The 23,388-nt window shown below is 45.1% G+C and overlaps 1 protein-coding gene across 1 annotated transcript; it reads left to right on the forward strand.

Annotated features, from left to right (window-relative positions):
* Positions 1-6,809: 6,809 nt before the first annotated feature.
* On the forward strand, positions 6,810-23,361 carry ARR3 (arrestin 3; the record flags this gene model as incomplete). Its single annotated transcript, XM_082445678.1, has 11 exons — positions 6,810-6,883; positions 7,584-7,614; positions 7,765-7,825; positions 13,318-13,517; positions 13,639-13,698; positions 13,857-13,924; positions 14,565-14,700; positions 14,885-14,969; positions 15,223-15,295; positions 15,690-15,827; positions 17,334-23,361. The coding sequence occupies 11 exons, from the start codon at positions 6,810-6,812 to the stop codon at positions 17,419-17,421; spliced, it is 1,014 nt and encodes a 337-aa protein (XP_082301804.1). The 3' UTR covers positions 17,422-23,361.
* Positions 23,362-23,388: the final 27 nt, after the last annotated feature.

The following is a 23,388-nucleotide window of genomic DNA, read 5'->3' on the forward strand; positions in this document are numbered from 1 at the left end:
AAGGCCAACCTTTGAACCAGGCTTTAGTAATCCATAATTGCTATGCTCAATGGCCTCTCTAAGCCACTGGCCATAATCTAGGAAAGGATAAGCAAACATGTTCTGAGAGCCTATTACGTGCTTGGACCAGTTCTAGGCACTGGTAGTTCACTAATAGTAAGCAAAACAGGCAAAAACTCCTACTCTAATGGAGCTTACATACCAGTGGGAGGGAAAAGATAATAAAATTAACAAGTAAAATATATAGATCATGATCATTGTTATGGAAAAAAGTAAAGGAGGGAAAGAGAATAGAGAGGATTTCTGTTTTAAATATTAGGGTGACTTTTGAATAAGGACCGGATGGTTGTGAGGAAGAGGAAACATAGAGAGGAGGTCAGAGAGTTTGGCACAAACCAGATCATGAAGGTCCTTGGAAGTCCTTGTGAGGACATCTTGGCTTTTACTTTCAGTGACTGGTAAGCCATTGAGGGTTTAGAAGAGACAAGTATCAGGATCTGATTCACATTTTAGAAAGATCCCTGGCTAGCTCTATGTTGAGAATAGACTACAAGGCTAGGGACACAGGAGGAAGATCAGATCAGAGGCCATTGGCAATAGAGATGATGGTGGCTTGGACCAGGCCGGTGAAGGTGGTGAGAAGTGGCAGATTCTGGCTGGCTTTTGAAAGTAGAGACAACAATATTTACCGATAAGGGGTATAAGAGAAAGAGAGGAGTCAAGAATGACTCCAAGATTTCTGGCCTGAGCAACTGGAAGAATGGACTTACACCATTGACAAAGACGGGGAAGGCTGTGAGAGGAGTAGGTGTGGGGAAAGATGAGGAGCTCATTTTTCCACCTGCCAATTTCAAGATGCCTATTACGCATGTAACAGGAGGTGGTGAGGAGGTGATTCACTCCTCCCCAAGGATACTAGCCCACATGCTTCCCTTAAAGACTCCACCCCCTCCAACATACCACCCCTCGTCTCTCTCTATCACCCCAGGAGACCCTGGTCTGAATACAGCCAAGACAGTACGGACACCAAGCCTAGATGTTTGAGAGCCTAGTGCTAGGGAACATGGAATTGTCAGGAGCTCTGGGCCTGAGGCTCCTGAGGCTAACTAAGGCTCCGTGATTATGGAAGTCTTAGGCACAGGAAGCAAGCTCTGGGCCTGGAGGACTCTGAGGGTAAGGTGGGTAGTGCTCTTGGGGAGGGGGAGCAGGCTGCAGCAGAATCCACTCTGAAGGGAGCTGGGAAGCAATGGGGACTCTGAACTGATCTTCAGATCCTGAAAATGTTGCCCAGCTGGTCCTGGGAGTGAGGGGAGGAGGCAGGGCTGCAGGGGAGGCTCTAGAATCTAGAATCTAGATCTCCTGGAAGACCCAGAAACCTAGATGGGGGAAACCTGGAGATCCTTGCCCAGTGGGGGTGTGGTGGATAGAAGGTAGGCGTGGAGAAGGCAGTCATAGCCTGAGTCCTGGACAGCTGATCGCTGTGATTTTTCACAAAAGGCTCAGGTGTTTGGAGCCAGACAGACCTGAATTCAAACCCTTGTTCTTCCACGTATTAGTTGTGTCACCCTGGATACCTCTTCATGACTGAATTTCCTCATGAGTGAAATGGGGTCACTAATACCAACCTTTTAGGGTTTTCTGAATACTGAATTGGTTAATAGATGTGAAAACACTTTGTAAACCATAAAATGCTGCTAATCTATAAAGTACTTTGTATTATTTACTTTGCTCCCAGGGGTGAAGCTGACCTCTTCAGAGGAGGACAAGTGTGATCTGAAGCTTGGCATACACTCAAGGGGACATTCCAGTGTCCACTAAACTAGAGAAGCCCCAGCAGGAGCCAGCTTCCTGCTCCTACTGCTTCAAGCTGGTTTAGCTCTGCCAGGTTTCTGCCAGTTCCTGGACGCAGCTGCAGCTGCCAACACTGCCACCACTGCCGCCCAGTGGCTACTTCAGGAAAAGACCTCTCCCAACATTCCCCAACCAGAAGCTAGCTTCCGCTGACGTCACCTGGGCCAAAAGGAATGCATGCCTTATGAAAGGTTGCAGACCAGACCCCTCTCTCCTGTGAAACTCTTCCTCACTTTCATTTCTGTGACTTTACTCTGATTCTCCTATAACTCTGGGTGTTCCTTCTGACCCCTTCCCTGGCTCCTTTTTGTCCTCCTTCCTCCAAATGTGACCCTTCCACAACGCTTACTTCCAGATCTCTTCTCTCCTCTCCTCCGTCTCCATTCCTCCTTTGTTTCTTTCTCTCTCCTTCTCTCCCTCTCCCTCTCCATCCACTCTCATGATTTAACTTACAAGTTATGAATAATTATAATGACCAATGAGATTCCAGCATACAAATCTCCCTCCAATCAAAATTTCTCTTCAATTGCCTAGGTTTTCTTTATGAAGTGAAAAGACGAGGTCGCCTGCTGAAAGTAAGGTGCAGTGTGGAGTGGAATAAGACAATCCCCACAGGCTTGATGGAAAGGAGCAGTAACCTGAAATCCTGGACAATCCAAATTTCCTAATAAAATCATGGGAAAGTGACTGGTTCCATATAATTGTACCCAAGTTAGTGTTGTCCAGGTGTCTTTTCTGTAGTGTTCCCTTTTAGTCTTTCTAAATGTCTGTTCTTTATCTCCAACAAGGCTGTTAACAACTTTAGACTAGAGACCAGTACCACTGTGTCCGGTACCTAGGACAGCAGGAGAAGTCTCTGCTTCTACCATTTGATTTGTCTGCCTCCTCTCCATCCTCCCGCACTGAGCCAGTGCCATTGTGCAGATCCCACTTAAGTCTGCTGGTATGTTGTCAGCTGCAATAACAGAAAATGCCAACTCAGTTGACTTTAAAATAAGGAAATGTATTATCTAGCATCTAAGTCCAGGAGCAGGGAGCTTTAGAGTTGATTAATTCAACAGTTCAACAATGTCATTAAAAAAATCCTGATTCTTTCCATCTTTCTGATCTGCACCCCTCAGCCTGCTGCTCAGCAACTCTCATAGTCACAAGGTGGCTGTTGCATTTTAGGCATTGTATCCAAACATGGAAATACCACTGACAAAAGGAGAGGAAGGCCTCTCTTCCTGTGTGTTTATTTTTATCACTCAGGAAACCTTTCCCAGAATCTCCCTAGCATGCTTCCCCTCATGTCTCAGTGGCCTGAGTTTCATCATGCCTGTAACTAAACCAACCACCGGCAAAGAGGATGAAATGACCATGACTGGCTGAGAGGAGCAGAGAGCCAGGTGGAGGAGGGTGGGGTACATAAAAAAGTGGGGATTCTGCCCACAAGAAGGAAGGGAGAGATGCCTATTGAGTTGATAAACAATCCTGTCTGCTAAGATCCCTTATGGAATAACCAGCCCTTCCTCACTCAGCTATCCGGTCATCACTTCCAAACTGGAAGGACTGGTTGGGAATATCACTGGGGTGTGCAGAGTGAGGGTGGGTAAGGACCTGAAGATACCTCTCCCATCAATCTATCACAGGGGCCAGACACTTCCCCTTTAGAGATGCACTCCTTTGCCTTCTTACTCTTGCCTCCTCATAAAATGCAAATACTCTTGATCAAAATAAAACTATGGTGTCTCTCTTTGGGAGACTACTAACTGGAAAGGGACACAAGGGAATTTTCTGGGGAGCTAGAAATGTTCTATATCTTGATCTGGGTGGTGGTTACATGTATGTATACATAGGTGTAGTAGTTTCTTATTGCTGCTGTAAAAAATTACCACAGACTTGGTGCCTTAAAACACCATTTATTCTCTTACAGTTCTGGAGGTCAGAAGTCCAAGATCAGGTTCACTGTGCCAAAATCAAGGTATCAGCAGGGCTATGCCTGAACTGTGACAGCCACCCTGCAACCATGAGGGACTATAGGGGAGAATTTGTGTCCTTGCCTTTTCCAGTTTCTAGAGCTGCATTCCTCCATCTTCAAAGCCCAGAGCATAACATCTGGCTGCAGTCCTCATATTGCCTTCTGTCTCTGCAGTTAAATCTCCCTCTATATCCCTCTGCTTCCCTCTTATAAACAGACTAGTGATTACATTTAGGGCCCGCCCGGATGATCCAAAATAGTCTTCCCCTCTCAAGATCCTAAATTTAATCACATCTGCAAAGTCCATGTTTTGCCATGTAAGGTAACATTTATTGGTTCCAGGGATTAGGACCTGATATCCTTGGGGGCGCATTATTCAGCCTTCCACAGTAGGTAAAAATTCATCAAGCTGTGCAATTAAAATTTGTGCATTTTACTTTTGCTAAATTATACCTCTGGCAAGAAATGCACATACTCCAGGAAAAGAGAGAATGATTTAAGTTCAATCATAATAATGAATTAAAGGTCTACCAGATCTACTTCCTGTTGAGAGTACCATGGACCTGAGTTGAAAGAGGGGCTAAGCTTCAAGTGTGGGTCTGAAGACAAAAATGGGTTGAAGGCTAGTCCAAAAGTACATTCACTCTGACTTTTCACCTCCTCCATAGACACCAACCTTCTCCGCAGAGTCTGGGCTTCTACCTGTAGCTGAAAATCCCTGAGAAGGAAAGAGTCACAATGACTAAAAGCCAAGGCCCTGGGGTGCATACTAACAAGGAATGGCAAAGGCTAACCCGGTTATTTGGGCAAAGAGATTATAGGACAGCTAGCTCTCCAGTGCCCACAGTGGGGAGTGGGAGATAGGGAAGGCCCAGCCCCCTGAGCCACAGACATAGTCACCCTCTGAGGAACGGACATGCTGTTGTGGAGGGCTGAGGGCTGCATCTATGGATAGATACTAAAGCGCAGCCGGCACTATGGTGAGGTGAGGTGGTGTAGAGTCCTGTATCCCCAGAGCTTGGATATCCCGTCTCTACATCCCCCATGTCCATGAAGCCTGGGCCTGGGCCCTATGGGAAGGACAGCCAAGAAAGGAAGATTACTTTTGTTGCTACCATTGTGGGGGGTCCTGGCAGCTGCAGGACAGAAATATCTCTAATTCCATGAGTGGTCATATGAGGCGAGCGAAGCTGCTTAGAGCCTATAGCGTGGACTTAGTTTTAGGGATTGGAGAGAGTCAAGAGCTGGGGGGCAGGAAAGGTTTACTTCAGGTGGGGGTGATACAGATGTCAATTGCTTTTTCCCTCCACAGGCAACATCCTGCCCAGAGAACCTGCCCCTGGGCCAAGGATCCTTTGTTACCTTCCTCTCCAACAAGAAAAGAAGTTCAAGGCTCACAGACATGTGCACACAGCTCAACACACTCAGCCTCCCCTGCCCTACCCCACCCCCATATACGGGAGATTGACTCCTGCTGTGCACATAAGCTGGGATAATCGGGTCTCTAAACATCACTTCAAGAGTCCCAAGTCCCAAGTAGTGGGGGGCTGGGGAAGGGGTGCTCTTTCCCATACACTTGGCTTTTGTGTGGCCTGTAATAGTTGATCAAGAGATATAGAAAGACTGGACTATGACACAAGCCTCTCCTTTCAGAATCACAAAGGCCTATACTTTGAGCCCTCCTATTTCTATCCCTCACGTTGCTTTTCTTTTAATATCCCAGAGTCCCCTTTGATCCCGGTCCTCAGGTTCAAGGCCTCACAAGGCCAAAACATTGTATTTCCCTTTCTCAAGCTCCCCTGACTTTAACACCATCAGATTCAACCCCTGACTCCCGCCCTGTCCCAGCAGCAAGAGCCTGCTAATCTTTTAGCCACTAATCTTTTAGCCACTAATCTGCTTTCCAAACTCTTGGCACCTGCACTATTTATAAAGCAGTATTTCATGCCCCCCCCAGAACCCTATTCTTCTCTCCTGACCCCCACCAATCTAAAAACTCAGAGGACCTTGGGTATAAGAGGTTGGGGAGGCGAGCATAGTGACCAGAGCTGGAGACGGATGTGAGCTTCATCTTCCTCTCCAGGTAATAGTCCAAAGTCCTCTATTTCCAGCCCATACTAGGTCCCATATCCCCTGCCCTTAGCACCCCCATCAATATATCAAGAAGCACTTGAAGGGCACCTTTCCCGACACAACTGACAGGCACTCAGGCTGAGAGACCCTGGGAGAGACCTCTGGAAGCTCCCCTAAGCTCACCCCTCAAGCCAGATCTAATATGCATCAAAGAAAAGCATTAGAGAGACGTCTTCCTCTCTCTAAGTATCCCTACTCCAAGGCTTAGCACCTGGGGACATGGATGGAGATAAGGGTGGGAAAATCTGGGGAGGGTGATGTGAGCGATGAATAGGTTCAAGGAAGGCTTTCAACCTCCATACAGGTTTCTGCCACCAACAACCAGGAGCATGAGGGTACCAACCTTTTCTCTCTCACACCTTTCTCCTTTCTTACCTGAGTGTTAAGGCCACTGTGAGGTGAACTCAGGCTCAGAATCCATTGCAGGAGCAAAGCCAGAGTCTGGGTTTTGTTCATTCATTCATTCATTCATTCATGTATCTAACGAACATGTCTTGGTGCCTACCATGTGCCAGGTGATGTTCAGCCTCATCCAGTCCAATTCTCCTCATACTTTCCTGGATGCAGGCCTTTCTCCAGACAAATTTCTTCTCTCAAAAGGCTCTCAAGAGTGCCCCAGCTATTTCAAAAAGCCTCACTCTTTCTGGAGAATAGACAGTATGGTTAATCAACAATTCATAAAAACTACGGAAGGTTTTTTCCCATGTCCAGGATAGTTGAGATTATGGCTGAATGAGTAACCTTGGCAGGAGGGAGAATAGGAGGCGTGGATGGTGGTGAGGTGTCTATCTAAGAAGAAAAGGTTACATCACACTAGGTGTGTCTGGATGGTATACCAGAGCCAGGTAAGGAGAATAGGGACCAAATGATTGAGCCTTCCTCCTTCTTTCCCTTTTGCCAGAAAAGGCTCAACATCAATGCCATGGCCAACATATCCAGGTAAGTAAGAACTCCTAATTCTCTGATTCTGTGACTTGTCACTTACCCAAACCCAAGTACTTGCCTTTGGGGTGGAGGGGTTTGCAACCTCTCCCCAACTTGTGTCTTGGACTCTATCCCAACTACCTCCACCTTTGTGTCATTTCGCTCTCCTTGGGGCTCTTCTTTTTTTTTTCCAGCTCTTCCCCAATCCCACCAGTAAGATTTATTTATTATTTATTTATTTTATTTATTTTATTTATTTTTGGCTGTGTTGGGTCTTAGTTGCAGCACGCGGAATCTTGGTTGTGGCGCACGGACTTCTCTCTAGTTGTGGTGTGTGGGTTTTCTTTTCTCCAGTTGTGGAGTGCAGGCTCCAGGGCACATGGGCTCTGTAGTTGTGGCGCACGGGGTCCAGAGTGCGTGGGCTCTGTAGCTTGTGGCACTCAGGCTCTCTTGTTGAGGCCCGAGAGCTCAGTAGTTGTGGCACACAACTTAGTTGCCCCAAGGCATGTGGGAGGCTTAGTTCACTGACCAGGGATCGAACCTGCCTCCCCTGCATTGTAAGGCAGATTCTTTACCACTGGACCTCCAGGGAAGTCCCTGGGCCTCTTCTTCTAATCCTAGAAATGTTTCCTTGTCTCCCCACTTCCCTTTCTCTTCTTCTCTTCTTCCCTTCTCTTCCAATCCCCCTCCCTATCCTCTGATTTTCTCCTCATAGGGTGTTTAAGAAGACCTGCTCCAATGGCAAGGTGAGAGAACCTGGCCCAGCTGGGCAAATGAGAGGGCAAAAGGGATAGGTGGGTACGTCCTTCAAGGTCTCAGGGGTTTGGGTTGGGGGCTTCAGGGGAATCCATTCAAAGATGATTATGAGAATAACATGGGAGGTTGTTCCACAACAGCTCTCCATCTACTTGGGGAAACAGGACTTCGTGGACCATGTGGACATGGTGGAACCCATTGGTCAGTGAGTCCAAAAAGGGAAAGAGCCTGAGGAGAAGGGAATGGGAGTGAGGGAGTAAAAGAAAGTCAAGAAAGGACCATGCAGAGGAGGAGGCCAATTAAAGAGAAAAATAGGAGGAACCATTCAGGGGTCAACTTCTGTTTCATAGTCTGAGGACCTTTCCTGACCAGAGGGCCATCTCTCCCCCTCTCCACAGATGGTGTAGTCCTGGTTGACCCTGATTACTTAAAAGGTCGAAAGAGTAAGTAAAAATCCTTGTTGGTTTGTGTATGTGCCAGGGACCCCAACCTAAAATGTCACACATGCCAGACAAGTAGCCTGAATGAGTGGAGTGGACGAGTGGACCAGAGGGGTATAAGAAAATATAAAAGTAGTGGGAACTGTGAATGTTTGTCTGGTGGAGGCTAACCACTGGGAATTTCAGCCCAGCGTGGCCAGATTTTCCAATTGTTAAAGAGGAACTGGAAACGAAGCTCAGAATACGACCTTGAGAGGCCCAAAGTCTGAAAAGATTCTAGTGCCCCTTTCCCAAATGATATTCAAAATAGATATATTTCTAAAGCATACATGAAATTTTGTTTTTCGAGATCACACAAAATTTACATGTGTGCTGAAATTAAGTTTTTTTCTAAAATTTCGGATTTTCTCCATTACTGTTGGTGGTGCCTCTTGCTTAGACTGCCCATGGAAAGATCCAGTACACCAGAAATCCATATTTTAATGCAAATTTCCTGATTTTCAAATGTTGGTAACTAATTAAAAGATTTTTAAAGGCCTGGATAAATCAAAAAACTTTATTTTTCCATAGGGTGGATGTGACCTTCAGCCTGCCACTTTGCATTTGCTTTTTCCTTCAATTGCATATGTCTTTCCATATCTCCTTTGTGTAGGGAAACCCATTTTTCCCATTTAAAAAATCCCAAACAAAGAAACAAACAATAACTACAGCAAGTAACAGCAAGCGACATTGCTCTGGCCACAGTATTATAGATCCAGATTACACTGAAATATTGTTTTGCCACTTTTTTTTCTTTTAATTCTTACTCTGTGATCCAATTAGACTGAAAATTGGGTTTGATTTGAAAAAGGCTCAGAACAAATTGATGAATACTAGTTCAGATGTAACCTTTAGATATTGTGGAATAAACCAGACTTAGTCGCTCAGATTAAACAGTGCAGATAAGCAGTCCACCCAGTTTTAAATATCAGAGGAACTTTGGGGTATGGCCAGTAAATTAACCAACTTATTTAAGACTCTCAATTACTCTGTAGTTCTAAAACCTATATCATTTTTTCACAGTCCTACAAAGTCTTCAGAATAACCTACAGAAAGAAATCTTTAGTTGAAAAAACGCATGTCAATCCAGGAATAAGATGTGTTTTTTCCTTTAATTCTAATCTTCTTCATGTCCCTTAGTAGTTTTATATTATTATTCATTTAAGTTGTATATATTTAAGTTTATTCCTTAGCTACTTTATATGTTTTGTTACTTTTATGAAGATAATCTTATTTGCATCATATTTTCAAATATGCTTTTTTTTCTTTTGAGGTGCATTTGTTGATGTGAAATATGCTTACGCTACACCTTGAATGAAAAAGGCTGGTTGTAGGGCAACATATGCGGTTGTGCGAATGAAGTGTGGTTCAACAAAAATCGATGTGGGATCTCTCTGTATTATTTCTTACAACTGCATGTGATGATCTCAAAATAAAATGTTTCATTTCAAAAAGGCAATGAGAGAGAAGTCAATAGCTAAGGTGGCCTTATGTTTAATTATAGAAACAAAGTTGGGAAGCAAATGCAACAGAAATTAACAGCAGTTATCTCTGGAATATGATGTATGACGGCAGGGCTTTGATTCTCTTTGTGTTTTCTGATTGCCATACAATTAATATGTATTGTTTATATAATAAACATAAATATAAATTAATAACTTTAGAATAGATGTTGAATTTTAAAAAAATAAAAACAAGCTATTTCCTAACACACTAAAAAAAGGATGATTCTAAACTGCCAGAGAGCCAATAAGGTCTTGGGGGTGGAGTGATGCCCTCCCCACATGCCATAGCGGAATGTGACAGAACAATTCATCTGATTAACACCTTTACTTCGGGGGCTATTAGATACCCTTCTGCCTGGCCTCGCCTGATCTTTTTCTGTCTTATTTCTCATCTCTTTCATTTCCTCCCTTCCCTTGCTTCCTTCCAGCCACCTCTTTTCCTCTTTTTCTCATCTTCTCTGTTTTTTCTTTTCCTTTGCCCCCTCTTTCCTTTTCCTTTTCTTTCTCTCTCCCTTCTCCCACTTTTTTTTTTAATTAATTAATTAATTTATTTATTTTTGGCTGTGTTGGGTCTTCGTTCCTGTGCGAGGGCTTTCTCTAGTTGTGGCAAGCGGGGGCCACTCTTCATCGCGGTGCGCGGGCCTCTCACTATCGCGGCCTCTCTTGTTGCGGAGCACAGGCTCCAGACGCGCAGGCTCAGTAGTTGTGGCTCACGGGCCTAGTCGCTCCGCGGCATGTGGGATCTTCCCAGACCAGGGCGCGAACCCGTGTCCCCTGCATTAGCAGGCAGATTCTCAACCACTGCGCCACCAGGGAAGCCCCCTTCTCCCACTTTTATTGGCATAATTGGGAACCAAGGTGAATTTAATTTGTTGTCTCTTTTGGAAATTGTTAAGTTTGTCTTCATTGTAGAAATATTAGAAAGTACAGATGAAGGAGAAAAAGCCTGTAATCCTCTCACCCAGAGATAATCACTAATATTTCACTTCATATTTATTCATATTTTCTGAGCAAAAATATCTATATTTTTATTAAAAATGCTATACTATAAATAACATTTTCTAATCTTTTTTACCTATGCAATATGTAAAAATCTATAAAGTTTTAAGTTGCCTAGTAGTATATTGTATGGGTGTACCATAATATATTTAGCCAACTTCAATCATTGGACATTTTTTGCTATGATAAACAACCCCATAAAGTACATGCTTGTATGTATTTCTTTTCATAATTGTCCAATTATCTCTTTAGACAAAATGCCTAGAAAAGGAATGAATGGCCAAAGGGCAGTCACACATTTTTAAAGGTTTCTATTGCCAAATTGCCCTTCAAAATGGTTGTACCAATTAACTCTCCCTCCTGCAGGGTATGAGGCTGCCCATTGCCCCAGTCATTATAAACACTACCATTATCATTACTTTCCGTCTTTGTTGTGTCTTTTGAATATAGATTCATTTTCTTTGCTTGCTCATAATTTTAAAAGCAGATAATTTGGCTGTTTGATATTTTGATCTCTTAAAAATACAAAAATGAGTTGCTTTCTACTAGTGTGTGGCTCTTGGTAGTTTTCTTTGGGTCAGGGCTCCTGATTAAAAGTAAGATTCCCCACCTCTGTTCTAAATCTTTCCTTCCCTCAGTCTCTGTCACTGTCCTTGGACAGGTATCTTTCTGTACCCCATCCCACACCACTAGTGCACTCAAGTGACTTTCTATTTGCCCCTAATCTTAGGTACTATCTGCAATGTATAAGTTCATTTATAACTGTTCCACTTTTCTAATATTCCCATGATCATCATCATCATCATCCACATCTAATTTAAATTTCCAAAGGGATTTCTCATACATCAACTCCTTACAACCATCCTATGAGTTAAGTTGGGCACGTACGAGTCTGGGCTTTGGAGTCAGGCCTGAGTTGAAATCCTGGGCTGTCACTTAGCTGCTCTGAGCTCATTTTCTCTACCTGTAAAGTGGAGATAATAATACTTCAGAGGATTATTGTGAGGTCCAAATAACATATGTAGAGCTCTCAGTGCAGTCCTATTATTGACAGGTGAAATAACTGAGGCTCACACAAGTCGAGGGATTTATGCAAGTCATATTCAAGCCCAAGTATTCTGACCCTAGAGAATGATGTAATGAATACCCTGTACTCACCACCTAGCTTTAAAAAGAATTACAGAATCAAACTGAAGTCTCCTGTGTATCCTTCCCTAATCCCATACTCCTTCCTCCCTCCCTCCTTTTCTTCCTGCCTCCACCGCAGATAATTACTATCCTGAATTTGATGTTTATTATTCCCATGATGTTTCTATACTTCTACTGTATATTTGTATATCAGTGAGCAACTTTGGTACTGTTCTACATGCTTTTCAACTTTATGTACATGGTATCAGATTGTGCATATCATCCTGCAGCTAGCTTTTTTTACTCAATAGTTTTTGAGACTTAACCATGTTAATACATGGAGTTTAGTTCATTCATTTTAACCTCAGTTTAGTATTCCATGATATGAATATACCACAACTGTTTACCCATTCTCCCATTGATAGGTATTTAAATCATTTCCAATCTTATGCTATGACAAACATTGACGCAATGAACATTCTCATAGGTATCTCCTTACAGACATGAGCAAGACTTCCTCTAAATTCATCTTAGGTCATAAGATATGAGCAGATTCAGCTTTACTGGATAGTGCCCAACAGTTTTCCAAAGTGGTTGTACTCATTTGTTAGCAAATTTTTTTCTGCATTCCTTTGACCAACTACAAATCTCCAGGTCCTTGAATTTTCTCTTGTATCAGTCTTAACATCTTACTGGTTTCCTCATTAACTGAATTGCCTTCAGAAATAAATAAATAAATAAATAAACCTAGGAACTCTGACAGAAAAAAAAAAGTGGTTGTACTAATGTATATTCCCACCACAGTGTGTAATGAACCCTATTGTTCCACATCTGGAGCACTGCTCAACACATAGTGCTGTCAGACTTAAAAGTTTTTGACAATATGATGGGTGTGAAGTGTTATCACATTGTGGGTTTTTAAAAATTATTTATTTATTTATTTGGCTGTGCTGGGTCTTAGTTGCGGCACGCAGGATCTTTGTTGTGGCATGCGGGATTTTTTTTTTAGTTGCAGCATGCAGGATCTTTTAGTTGCGGCATGTGAACTCTTAGTTGCGGCATGTGGGATCTAGTTCCCTGACCAGGAATCGAACCCAGGCCCCCTGCATTGGGAGCACGGAGCCTTAACCACTGGACCACCAGGGAAGTCCTCTCATTATGGTTTTAATTTGCACTTATCTGATTATTATTAGACTGGACATGTTTTCATACCTTATTGGCCATTCCGTTTTGCTCTTCTGTGCAGAGTCTATTCATAAACTTTGCACACTTTTATATTGGGCTGTTTATATTTTTATTACTGATTTGTGGGAGTTCTTTATATATTACGAACACTAAACTTTTGTTTGTTATATGTGTTGCAAATATTTCCTCTCAGGCTTTTGCTTGTTTCATTATTTATAAAGACTCTTAATGTAAAGAAGTTTTAAATTTTACTATAGTCAAATGTATTGATCCTTTTCTTTATGGCCATACTGTTTTGATCATATTACATTGTCTCTCCATGTCTTCCTCTGAGCTATTTAAGATCTCCTTTCCTCCTCAGGTCTGACAGGTCACTCTCTTCCTCCTTTGCCTGCAGTGTTTGTCATGTTGACGTGTGCCTTTCGCTATGGCCATGATGACTTGGATGTGATTGGTCTGACGTTCTGCAAAGATCTGTATGTACAGGTCCAGCAAGTGGTCCCAGCTGAGCACAGCAGCCCCCAGGGGCCCCTCACAGTCCTGCAAGAGCGACTGCTGCACAAGCTGGGGGACAATGCCTACCCTTTTACCCTGCAGGTACTGACACCAAGTCCTGGGTAAGGCTTCCAGGGAAGATTAAGAAAGGAAGCTAAAGAAGGAGAACAGAGGAAAGGGGTCCCTGTTTCTTCTGTTGGCTGACCTCCTTCTGATCTTTTAGATGGTTGTCAACCTGCCCTGTTCGGTGACACTGCAGCCAGGTCCTGATGATACAGGAAAGGTGAGGTCTGGGTTCTGAGAAAGAGGGACAGGGGGATAAATGGACAAGACTAGAGAAAGGGACAGCTAAGGGACGGGATCAGACATTTCCTTATAAACCCATGAGGAATGGAGGGGTAGTGTCAGAAATGAGTTCTTTTTGCTCCTGCCCCTTTGCAGGCCTGTGGTGTTGACTTTGAAGTGAAGAGTTTCTGTGCTGAAAACCTGGAGGAGAAAGTCTCCAAGAGGTATTTCTTTGGTCCTCTCCAAAATCCCTGCCTCCAGCCTGCGTCAGAAAACAGATCTTGCTCTCAGGACAGAAACAGCCCTACTTCTAACCTCTGTAGTACCGTCACCACCAACTCAGATGCCCAGTTCTGATTTCCCTCTGACTTCTCTTCTTTGCTCTAGGGCAAGGGTCAGCAGACTTTCCTGTAAAAGGCCAAAAAAGAAATATTCAGGCTTTGTGAGCAATGTAGTTTCTGTTGTAACTACTCAGCTGTGCCACTGTAGCGTGAAAACAGCCATAGGCAGTACATAAATGAACGAGCATGGCTTTATTTATGGACACTGAAATTTGAAATTTTCATAATTTCCACATGTCATGAAATATTATTGTGGATTTTTTTTCAACCATTAAAAAATGTAATAACCATTCTTAGTTTGCAGGCCATACAGAAACAGGCAGCAGGCCAGATCTGGCCACTGAGCCATAGCTTGCTGACCTGTGGTCTAGATACCTACCTTGAGGAGGGTCCAGAGGAGTTCTCTGACAGAGGCCTTCCACCACCTCCCCTCCCCAAGCAAGGACTGGGCTATGGGGTTGGCATGAGAAAGGTCTGTGAGTCCTAAGGAGACATTCTGGCTGTCCCCTTGGCCTCTACTTAGAGACTCTGTGCGGCTGGTGATTCGGAAAATCCAGTTTGCACCCCTGGAGCCAGGCCCTGGCCCCTGGGCCCAGACTGTTCGCCGCTTCCTTCTGTCAGCTCAGCCCCTACAACTCCAGGCCTGGATGGACAGGGAGGTTTGTGACCCCCATTTCCTGCCCCCTACCATGCACCCCCTCTGACACCCTTTCTTCATTGATCTCCTACTTGGGAAGACAAGGGTGGAAGCCAGGGTGGCAAAAGCACTGAGGAAACAAATTCTAGGTCTTGATCTGGGTGTTCTCCCTCCAGTCTTATAATGGGCCTCTCCTCCTGCTTCAGGTTCACTACCACGGCAAACCCATCACTGTCAACGTTTCCATCAACAACTGCACCAACAAGGTCATCAAAAAGATCAAGATTTCAGGTGAGCTTCTTTTCCTATCCCCCTGCACCTGGTCCCAAATCCAGAAGTCTTTTTCCAGAACTCTGCCCCACTTACCCAGTCTGCATTCATCTAGGCTTTCCCTCCATTGCAGGCTTATCAGAACACGTATCTCTGTTTGTCCATATGCACATCTTAGTATATCGTGAGTAGTGTGCCCGTGTACAAGGGCAGCAAGTTGGGGTCTCGAGGATGACTGACTAATTGTAGTCATGTGTTTTTCCTGGCTCTTCAGTTGACCAGATCACAGATGTTGTCCTGTATTCACTAGACAAGTACACCAAGACTGTGTTCGTTCAGGAGTTCATGTGAGCTGGCGCTGGGGCCTGGGTCAGAGAGCCAAGGGATAGGGTGGTGGGAAGAGGGCCGGGGTCTGGAGGCAGAGGAGGGGGTTGGGGAAAGAAGGAAGTGGAGAAGAGCCCAGGACTGAGGAACATCAAGGTGAGGGTTGATGTGGAAAGAGGGAGGGATTCTCAAGAGAGCTGGAAGGGGGATACCACAAGAGGATCATCAAGTCCTGAGAGAGGGCAGAGGCATAAGGATTTCCCACCAGAGTGAATTGTTCCCACTCTCCAAAGTCAGACATGCCAGCTCTCTTGGTTACTCCAGTAGTTTCGTGGAATCGTGCAAAAAATTCTTGGGAATGAGAATCACTTAGTTGGCAAGCCTAGCTTAAGTTCATCTCTTCTTTTCCTTTGAAAGGGAGACTATAGCTGCTAACTCCACCTTCTCCAAGAGCTTTGCAGTAACCCCACTCCTGGCTGCCAACTGCCAGAAACAGGGCCTGGCACTGGATGGCAAATTCAAGCATGGTGATACCAATCTGGCCTCTAGCACGATGTAAGCTCAAATGTAACTCCCAACCTTCATTTTCTACCCCCAACCCATTCTGTGTGCTATATATACAGTTCTGAGGCTTCACCTTCAATGAAGCCTACCTGTTTTTAAAAATGTCCCTAGGTCAGTGTTCAGAGCTGCCTCCAGGCAAGAGGGCCAACAGTAAGCTAAATAATACCCCTGGGACCAATGGCAGGCTTAGGTCATAGGCAACAAGAAAGGAAAAAGTGGAAAGGAAAAATTCCTTATGTTGTATAATATTTTACAGCTCATAAAGGTCTTAACGTATGGTACTGTTATCTTCATAAGAATCCCATTAAAGTAGGCTGGATATGTATTCTTATTCTACTTTACACTTAACGACCCTGAGGCTCAGAGAGATGAAGGAACTTGTCCAAGCTTGCGTAGCTAATAAGTGGCAGAGGTGGAAAAGATTCTATCACATGTCATCTGGCTCTAACACTGCGATCTCTACAGCAGCTACTCTCTAGTGAAGATAGAAGTTCAATGGAAGACAGATGAGAAATGGAGAGAAAAGAGGACAAAAAGAAGAAAAATATGATAGGAATTGATATAATTCTATCAAATCATTCATTTGGTCCTATGCCTAACACTTGGAGGCCCTAGTGTAAGATGTGTCTCCCACCAAAAGCCATCTGCCACCATCTAACAAGCATTAATTCCCACTGCCTTTCCCTATGCCTTATCGAGCATGTAGCTATGGACTATTATTGCTTGAAAGAGCCTGAGAAATCATACAAACAGCATTATTTTACAGATAGGGGATCAGCCTCCCAGGGCAATGAAGAGACTTTCCCAAGATCATATAGCTTTCTGTGCCTTATTTTTCAATCAGTGGGTTTTCATTGAACACCTGTTACATGCTTATTCCTATGCTAAGCAATGTGGGAGGATACAAAGACGTTTAAGACAGTCTCTGCCTTCAGTCAATTTACAGCCTAAACGGAGAACAAAGAGGAATTTAAATGCAATCTAACAGTTAAATGTTAGTACGTGTGGTTCAGACTATAAATCCGATAGAAGTTAATAGAAGCCAGCATAGCTGGAGAGGGCTTCCTAGTGGAGACAGAAGGAGCTAGAGCTTGAAGAAGGTGTTGGATCTGGATAGCAACAGAGGAAGAAAAGAGTGTTCCGGGTTGGGAACATAGCCTGGGCAAAGGCTAGAAGGTAGGAATCTGCATGGCACGTTCTGAGCATGGAGAGAGCATGGGTCCGCTTAGGTTGTATCCCAGGTGTTAGGGAGTTAGGGCAGGAAGGTTAGATTGTTAAGGGTCATGAAAGCCAAGCAGTGTAGTAGTTATATTCAGAGAGGTAGGCTCCTGAGCAGAGGGTGACCTGGTAAAACTGGATCTGAGGAACAAAAATGTGGTCCCAATGAGTAGGAGATCAGAGCCTGGGAGACCTGTCAGATGACAAAAGGTGCACTGAATGAATTAACCCCCAGCCCCTCCCCTCCAAACACACAACAATGAATACTACCACCTCCAGTCTTCGACCAGGAATGGACAAGGAGCTGCTGGGGATCCTGGTGTCCTACAAAGTCAGAGTCAACCTGATGCTGTCCTGTGGAGGGTGAGTGAGAGTGCAGAGTCTGTCTGGGCAGGGGCTGGGGAGCCACTTCTGTTTTCCTCCCAGTTGGACTGACCCACTCAAGCTATTCCCCACCCCTTCTCCTGGACCAGTTTCCCAAACCTGTGAGCTCCACGAACAAGCCACCTTCCCTTCCAGAAACCCATTCTGTGGTTGAGTTGGCCTTACAATCCTTCATTCCCCTGCAAAATTAGGTTACTACTAACCATTTCCAGCTGTTAATTTTAGGGTGTCATTCTACCCTCAGCATCCTAGGCGACCTGACAGCCAGGTAAGACACTGTGGGGAGGGGGAACTGGGGCAAGAAGGGGAGGATGTGATCAGGAGACCAAAAGAATGACATGGGAGAATCTAAGGGCATCCCAGGACTGAAAAATTGAGGGAGAGAGGTTCAGGGGGTGGCCTTGGAGGGAAATCTGTAACTCTACCTTGGGATCCTTGCAGTGATGTTGGCGTGGAGCTGCCCTTGATCCTGATGCATCCAAAGCCATCGAACGGTGAGTGACCAGGTGGGACTCACAGGAACAGTGGTCCCGAGGGTTGGGGACCAAGCAGTTCTGATCTCATGAATCGAGGACTGGCAGTTTGGGTAGAGATTGGATAGCAATAGGTAGGTTGGGTGTCTAGGTTTTCAGGGGAAGTTGTGTGTGTGTGTGTGTGTGTGTGTGTGTGTGTGTGTGTGTATTGTGTATATGGGAGGGAGAGGGTTAAAAAGGGAGAGGAATGAGTAACAAGACATTTCTTCAGGGAACTTATCAGCTTCAATCCATATTTCCTTCCCTCTCCATGCTTGCTACAGAGGCCGCTAGGTAAGAAAATGTGAGGCCTGGAAACCTCGCCCCCCTTTCCCCACTGCCACTCTCCATTTTATGACGATGGAAATGGATAAAAGCTTCCCTGGAGTGTTGCTTTCAATAGGTGTGCAGTGGAAACGTATGGTTTAGCTTCGTGTCATAGTTCAGTGCTTTTCATACGCCCCACTCTTTACCTTTTTGCATCCCCCGCCCTCCACCTCCTGCTCTTCTCCCAATCGTCCTTCCCCCTCATCTCTTCCAGTTTTCTTTTTCCTTCCCCCCACACCTCCTCACCCTAACTTCTCCCGTCTTTCATTCTCCCATCCCTTCCCTCCTTCCCACCCTCCATTCTTATTTCCCCTCCGGCCCTCATGGGGGCTTTTGTGTTGGCAGACTGGGGAGGGAACAAAGGAAACAAGCCAGTGTGATCCAAGTGGGGCGGGGGCAGCTGAGAGGGGGTGAGGATCGGAGTTGGAAAGCAGGGAAGGGATCACTTCTCTGGGATCAGGAAATGGGAGTGGATGTGGAAGATGCTCAGACAGCTGTTCCTATCCCTCCATCTCCCTCTGCTGCTTCTGCAAGCTCTGAGGATATAGTCATCGAGGAGCTCGCTCAGCAGCAGCCCGGCAGAGAGGAGAGCCAGGAGGCTTTGGCGGCCGAGGGGGATGAGGGCAGCTGAGCGCCTGGCTCGGGTGCCTCTGTGTGGAAGCCCCACTGCAACACTCTAATAAATCAGCTTGTCCAGATGTGCCCACTGATCGCTTTGGTATCTCCTCCTCCTGGAGGAGGGTAATGGAACTACCTAGAATGAGCCACCTCCCCACCCGCCACCCCACATCAGTGATTAGATTTCCTGCAGCACGTGCTTTTCCTCTAAACAACCCTGACTTCCCTCTGGCAAGGCCACCCACCCTGTGAGTCCTTCCGCTTTCCTTCTGAGCCCTGGCCACCTCTGCCCCCACCCCCAACTATCCCACTCCCACCTCGGAGCTGCGGGCAGCGCCTGAGGGGACATGGCCCTGAGACCAGGCCTGAGGGCGATGCTGATGGTTGGACAGAGTGCCATGTGACCCCAGGCAGCAAGTGCCACCCACCTGCCAAGCACACAGCACACCAGAAGGCCCACAGCTGAGGCACCCAAGCACCAGTCTCTGCGCAAATCCAAACCCTGCAATCCTTGGGGGTCAGAGCAGCGGGGGTCTGGGTTGGGCTCTGGGAACAGGAAGGTGTGATGGTATCGAATGGAATGGGGGGGTTCTCTGGGGAATCAATTTCCTCCTCGCCCAGGGTGACACTTGGCCTACTTATCATCACCCACTTTACGTACAACAGCTTCGAAGGCGCCTGCTGGGTGAGCCCACCGCCAAGGCATCACACAGTACATTTTTGCCCCCTTCTTTGGTCAACTTACCCGGGGATTTTTCTCCTCAAAGCTATCTATTGTAAGTGTTGAAAAGCTGAGCCAGAACACTTTTCAAGGGCTATTCTCCACTTCCGGGTCTAATACTGCCTGGTATTGGGGGTAGAGGAGGGGTTTGCAGGCGACCTTTGGAATTGACTTTCTAAGATCATGTACTTGGAGGACTGAATAGTGAGTGTTCACTCTCATGCCACTAATCCGGTACCTCAATCACTTAGGCCTATTCATCACAGTAGGGTAGCACCACCCCACATTACCTGTGGATAAAGAAGGAGAAATAAAATGTGAAACCTCCCCAAACTACCAAATCCTGTGCTGTTTCTTATTCTGTCTGTCCTCATCTAATCTCCAGCTGTAACAAAGTCCAAGTAGCCTTGAATCCTTAAATCTGCTGCTCTGTAGGGTCTTCCTTAATCAAAATAGTGTATTGAGATCGGACCTGTCCTAGGATGGTAGGCACCTGGTTTGTGGCCATAGCAGCCACTTTTCAGGAACCTAATTTCCTTGACTTCTTTTATGCCTTTATTAAGTTCTAGCCTTTAAAAAGCTAGTTTCTTTTCTATCTTTCTCCACCTTCTTTCTAAACATTTGTTTTATGCAGGTTCAGCTGCAGCTATGGAATGCAGCTGGCCAGGAGACCTTTTGCAGCCTAATTCTAGCAACATTCATGATTCAACTATTGCTGTGGTTGTCTATGACATCACAAGTGGGAGTTATGCCATGTTTTACTTGAAAAGGGGACTGAGGGAAGCAATAGAGAGGTTGGTAAGACTAGCAGAGAGGATAAAAAAATACAAGCATTAGTGCATAAGAAAAAAAAAAAAGACTAGGAGAGAGAAAGACAGGTACGTTATTTTCTCCAAATCTCTACTAAATGTTTCAACTCTCTGCAGCACATTGTCCTGTAGACATCAACTTTTTCAAGGAAACAGATAAGTGGGTAGAAGATGTACAGGCAGAGTATATCATCATCATGTTGGTGGGTAACAAGATTGATCTGAACAACAAAAGGAAAGGTATAACTGCAACTGCTTCTGCCATACCTAGAGCTCAATCCCAATGGGGAGGGTCTACTGTGCTCTATTTACTTGGGAGGAGTTACCTGTGTCAGGGATCAGAAAGGTCATGGGTTCAGGGCTTCGAGGGTTCCTGGTCCTAGGGATGCATCTTTACGCCTCAGAAGGATCTATCCCCATCCACTAACTCTGGGTCAGAAGGGGGTCTTACCACTATCTGGTCCCTTGTATCATTTCTCATTTGTCCAGACAAGTCTCTACCGAGGAGGCAGAAGAAAAATCCAGAGACCACAATGTGACGTTTATTGAGACCAGTGCCAAATTCACCACTGCTTATTCTTTTGGATAACCTTGGCTTGTCCTATCGTGGGGTGGGGGTAAGGTTCATCTCCCCGTCATGCAGTGCAAAGGCCTGGAATCATATCTCTAAACCTGACCTTTTTTCTTTCTTTTGCACATACACACACACACACACACACACACACACACACGGCTATTCCATAGCATGGCTTCTGCCCTCACTTTCAGAGGTAATTCCTCTCCACTGAAGGAAGACGAGAGTATCCTCTCTCCCAGCTTTGCTGGGGTAGGGAGGGTACAAGCAGAGAAGGCAAACTTCCTTTGCTGAGTTGATGGCCAGGCCAATTTTCCTGCCTGACTGATACTGAAGGGAAAATGGGACTAACTTCAGCCCAAAGCAGCTCCCTGGTTTGTCTTTAGGTGAAAGGGATCATAAGATAAAAATTCCTTTTCTGTATCTCCTAGAAGATGCCCCTGGGAGTTGAGATTTGACCCCAGCCACTTTATTACCTTCCTTCCTTACCACACACTTCAGTGCTGAAATCCAACTGGAACCCTCCAATGAGTCAGGCATCAAAAACCATTGTTCCTGTTGATAGCTTAGGTTATCTCTCTGCCTAATATGATCAACTTACTGCATTTGGGCTTCCCAGTACCAGTCCTTCTCCCCCAACCTCATGTTTATGGTTTAAATACTTGGCCACTTACTAAGCTCTTGTTCAATTCCTAGGCTCTTGTTCAACCCCTGAAAATGCTATCACTTTCTCTTGACCACTTCTCTTAGTTACAGGGTGGAAAGTTCTGGCAGAGTCCAGGAATCCCACCTGGCCGTCTCTGACTGCTAAAACACATCTATAGGGGATGCAGTTCTACGGCAGCTGGGATACCTCAAGGATTGATACAGTTCCTTCTCCAGTTTTCTTATCTCACCCTCAATAAATGACTGGTCATTTCACCTCAGCCTCTTATTGTTTGCACCTTCTCCATGCTATACCTACACCTCCACAATGCAGTTGCATCATGCTGGTGCCCCAACACAGGACCATTCTAAATACCTCAAAGAACCAGTTTACGGCAGGATTTTTGCCTCTTAGGCCCGTGGCACCTGGCTGGGGCTTTTTACCCTGTTTACCACGCTTCTTCGATGAGTTATTTTAAAACCTTTTAACCATAGACAGTTGGGAGAGTCTTGGACCTCAACATTCAGTAGACTCAGCCAATATGTCTTTGTGCAAGTATCTCAGCCTCTAGTTTCTTACTCAGATGGCCATTGGGGGGCAGCAGAGCAAACAGGAGCATATATTCTATATGGGGGGATTTCCCGGGAAACAGAGACAGCTAGATTGATTGCACCGCCAGCTCTGCTCACTAGGCTGTTGCTACCTGACAATAGCACCGAGCCTCTAGAAGAGGTACCATAGCAGAGCTGGGGTGGGATTTATAGGAAGAACCAGAACTTCCTCACAGAGATATGTTACTACTATTTAGAACTGTCTCCCATATTTGAAGACTTATTCACCTTATTTTAAAATCCATTAAAAACAAAAAAGAAGCATGGAAACCCTGGGTGATTAGTGCTTCGCAGAGTCAGTAAATTGGTTGGTTTGTGCAAAATTTGGAGAGAAGAGAGTAGAGTGGCAAAGTGAGTTAACTGTGGCAACATGAGTAGAAGTGGCACTGAAAGTGCAGAGGGGCAGCCTCCTAATTGTATTGTGATTTTTAAAATCGAGGTATAATTGATGTACATAATTGTATTGTGACTTTGAATAAAGAGATCTTTAAGTACAAAAAAATAAAAAAAATAAAAATAAAAATTCAGACATCCAGGCTCCACCTCAGATCAATAGAATCACTCAGTGGGGGCAAGGGCCTCAAAATATATATTGAAGCTTCCCAGGATTCTTTCAAGGCAAATTCGGGACTTTCATTATGGGGTACAACTTTGCCCCATACCTCATTGGACTACTTTCTATTCTGAACGGGTATTGTGAACATGCCAATGGAAATGGCATAAGGCATGGCCTGGAATCTCTAACAGTGGATTGCTAAGAACATAGCAGAAGGTTATTTGGGGGCTGGGGTGAAGACAAGGGGGAAATCAGCAGTCAGTACTACTCAACCAACCAGGTGGAAATTGGGAAGCAATTTCTTACTGCTGTCCCTAAAAAGAAATGCATCTAAGCCTCTCCCTTAATTTATGTTCCCGATGAAAGAATCTGGGAAAAGAGAAGACAGAACTATATTAATACTGCCCCCTGCAGAGAAATGGCCACAGCTCATGGGGGAAGGGGCACTGTTTCCTCCAGTACCCCCTCACCCTATACCATTCCTCAGTTATACTGTAGATAAGCTTCCTGGGTCTCCCTAATGTTCTGAGAGAGAGAATTGTGAAGTACATATAGTGTTGCTCTGCTGCTTCTAGT

This window comes from Balaenoptera physalus (genome assembly GCF_965194825.1).
Source record: "Balaenoptera physalus genome assembly, chromosome: X".
Taxonomy (NCBI): domain Eukaryota; kingdom Metazoa; phylum Chordata; class Mammalia; order Artiodactyla; family Balaenopteridae; genus Balaenoptera; species Balaenoptera physalus.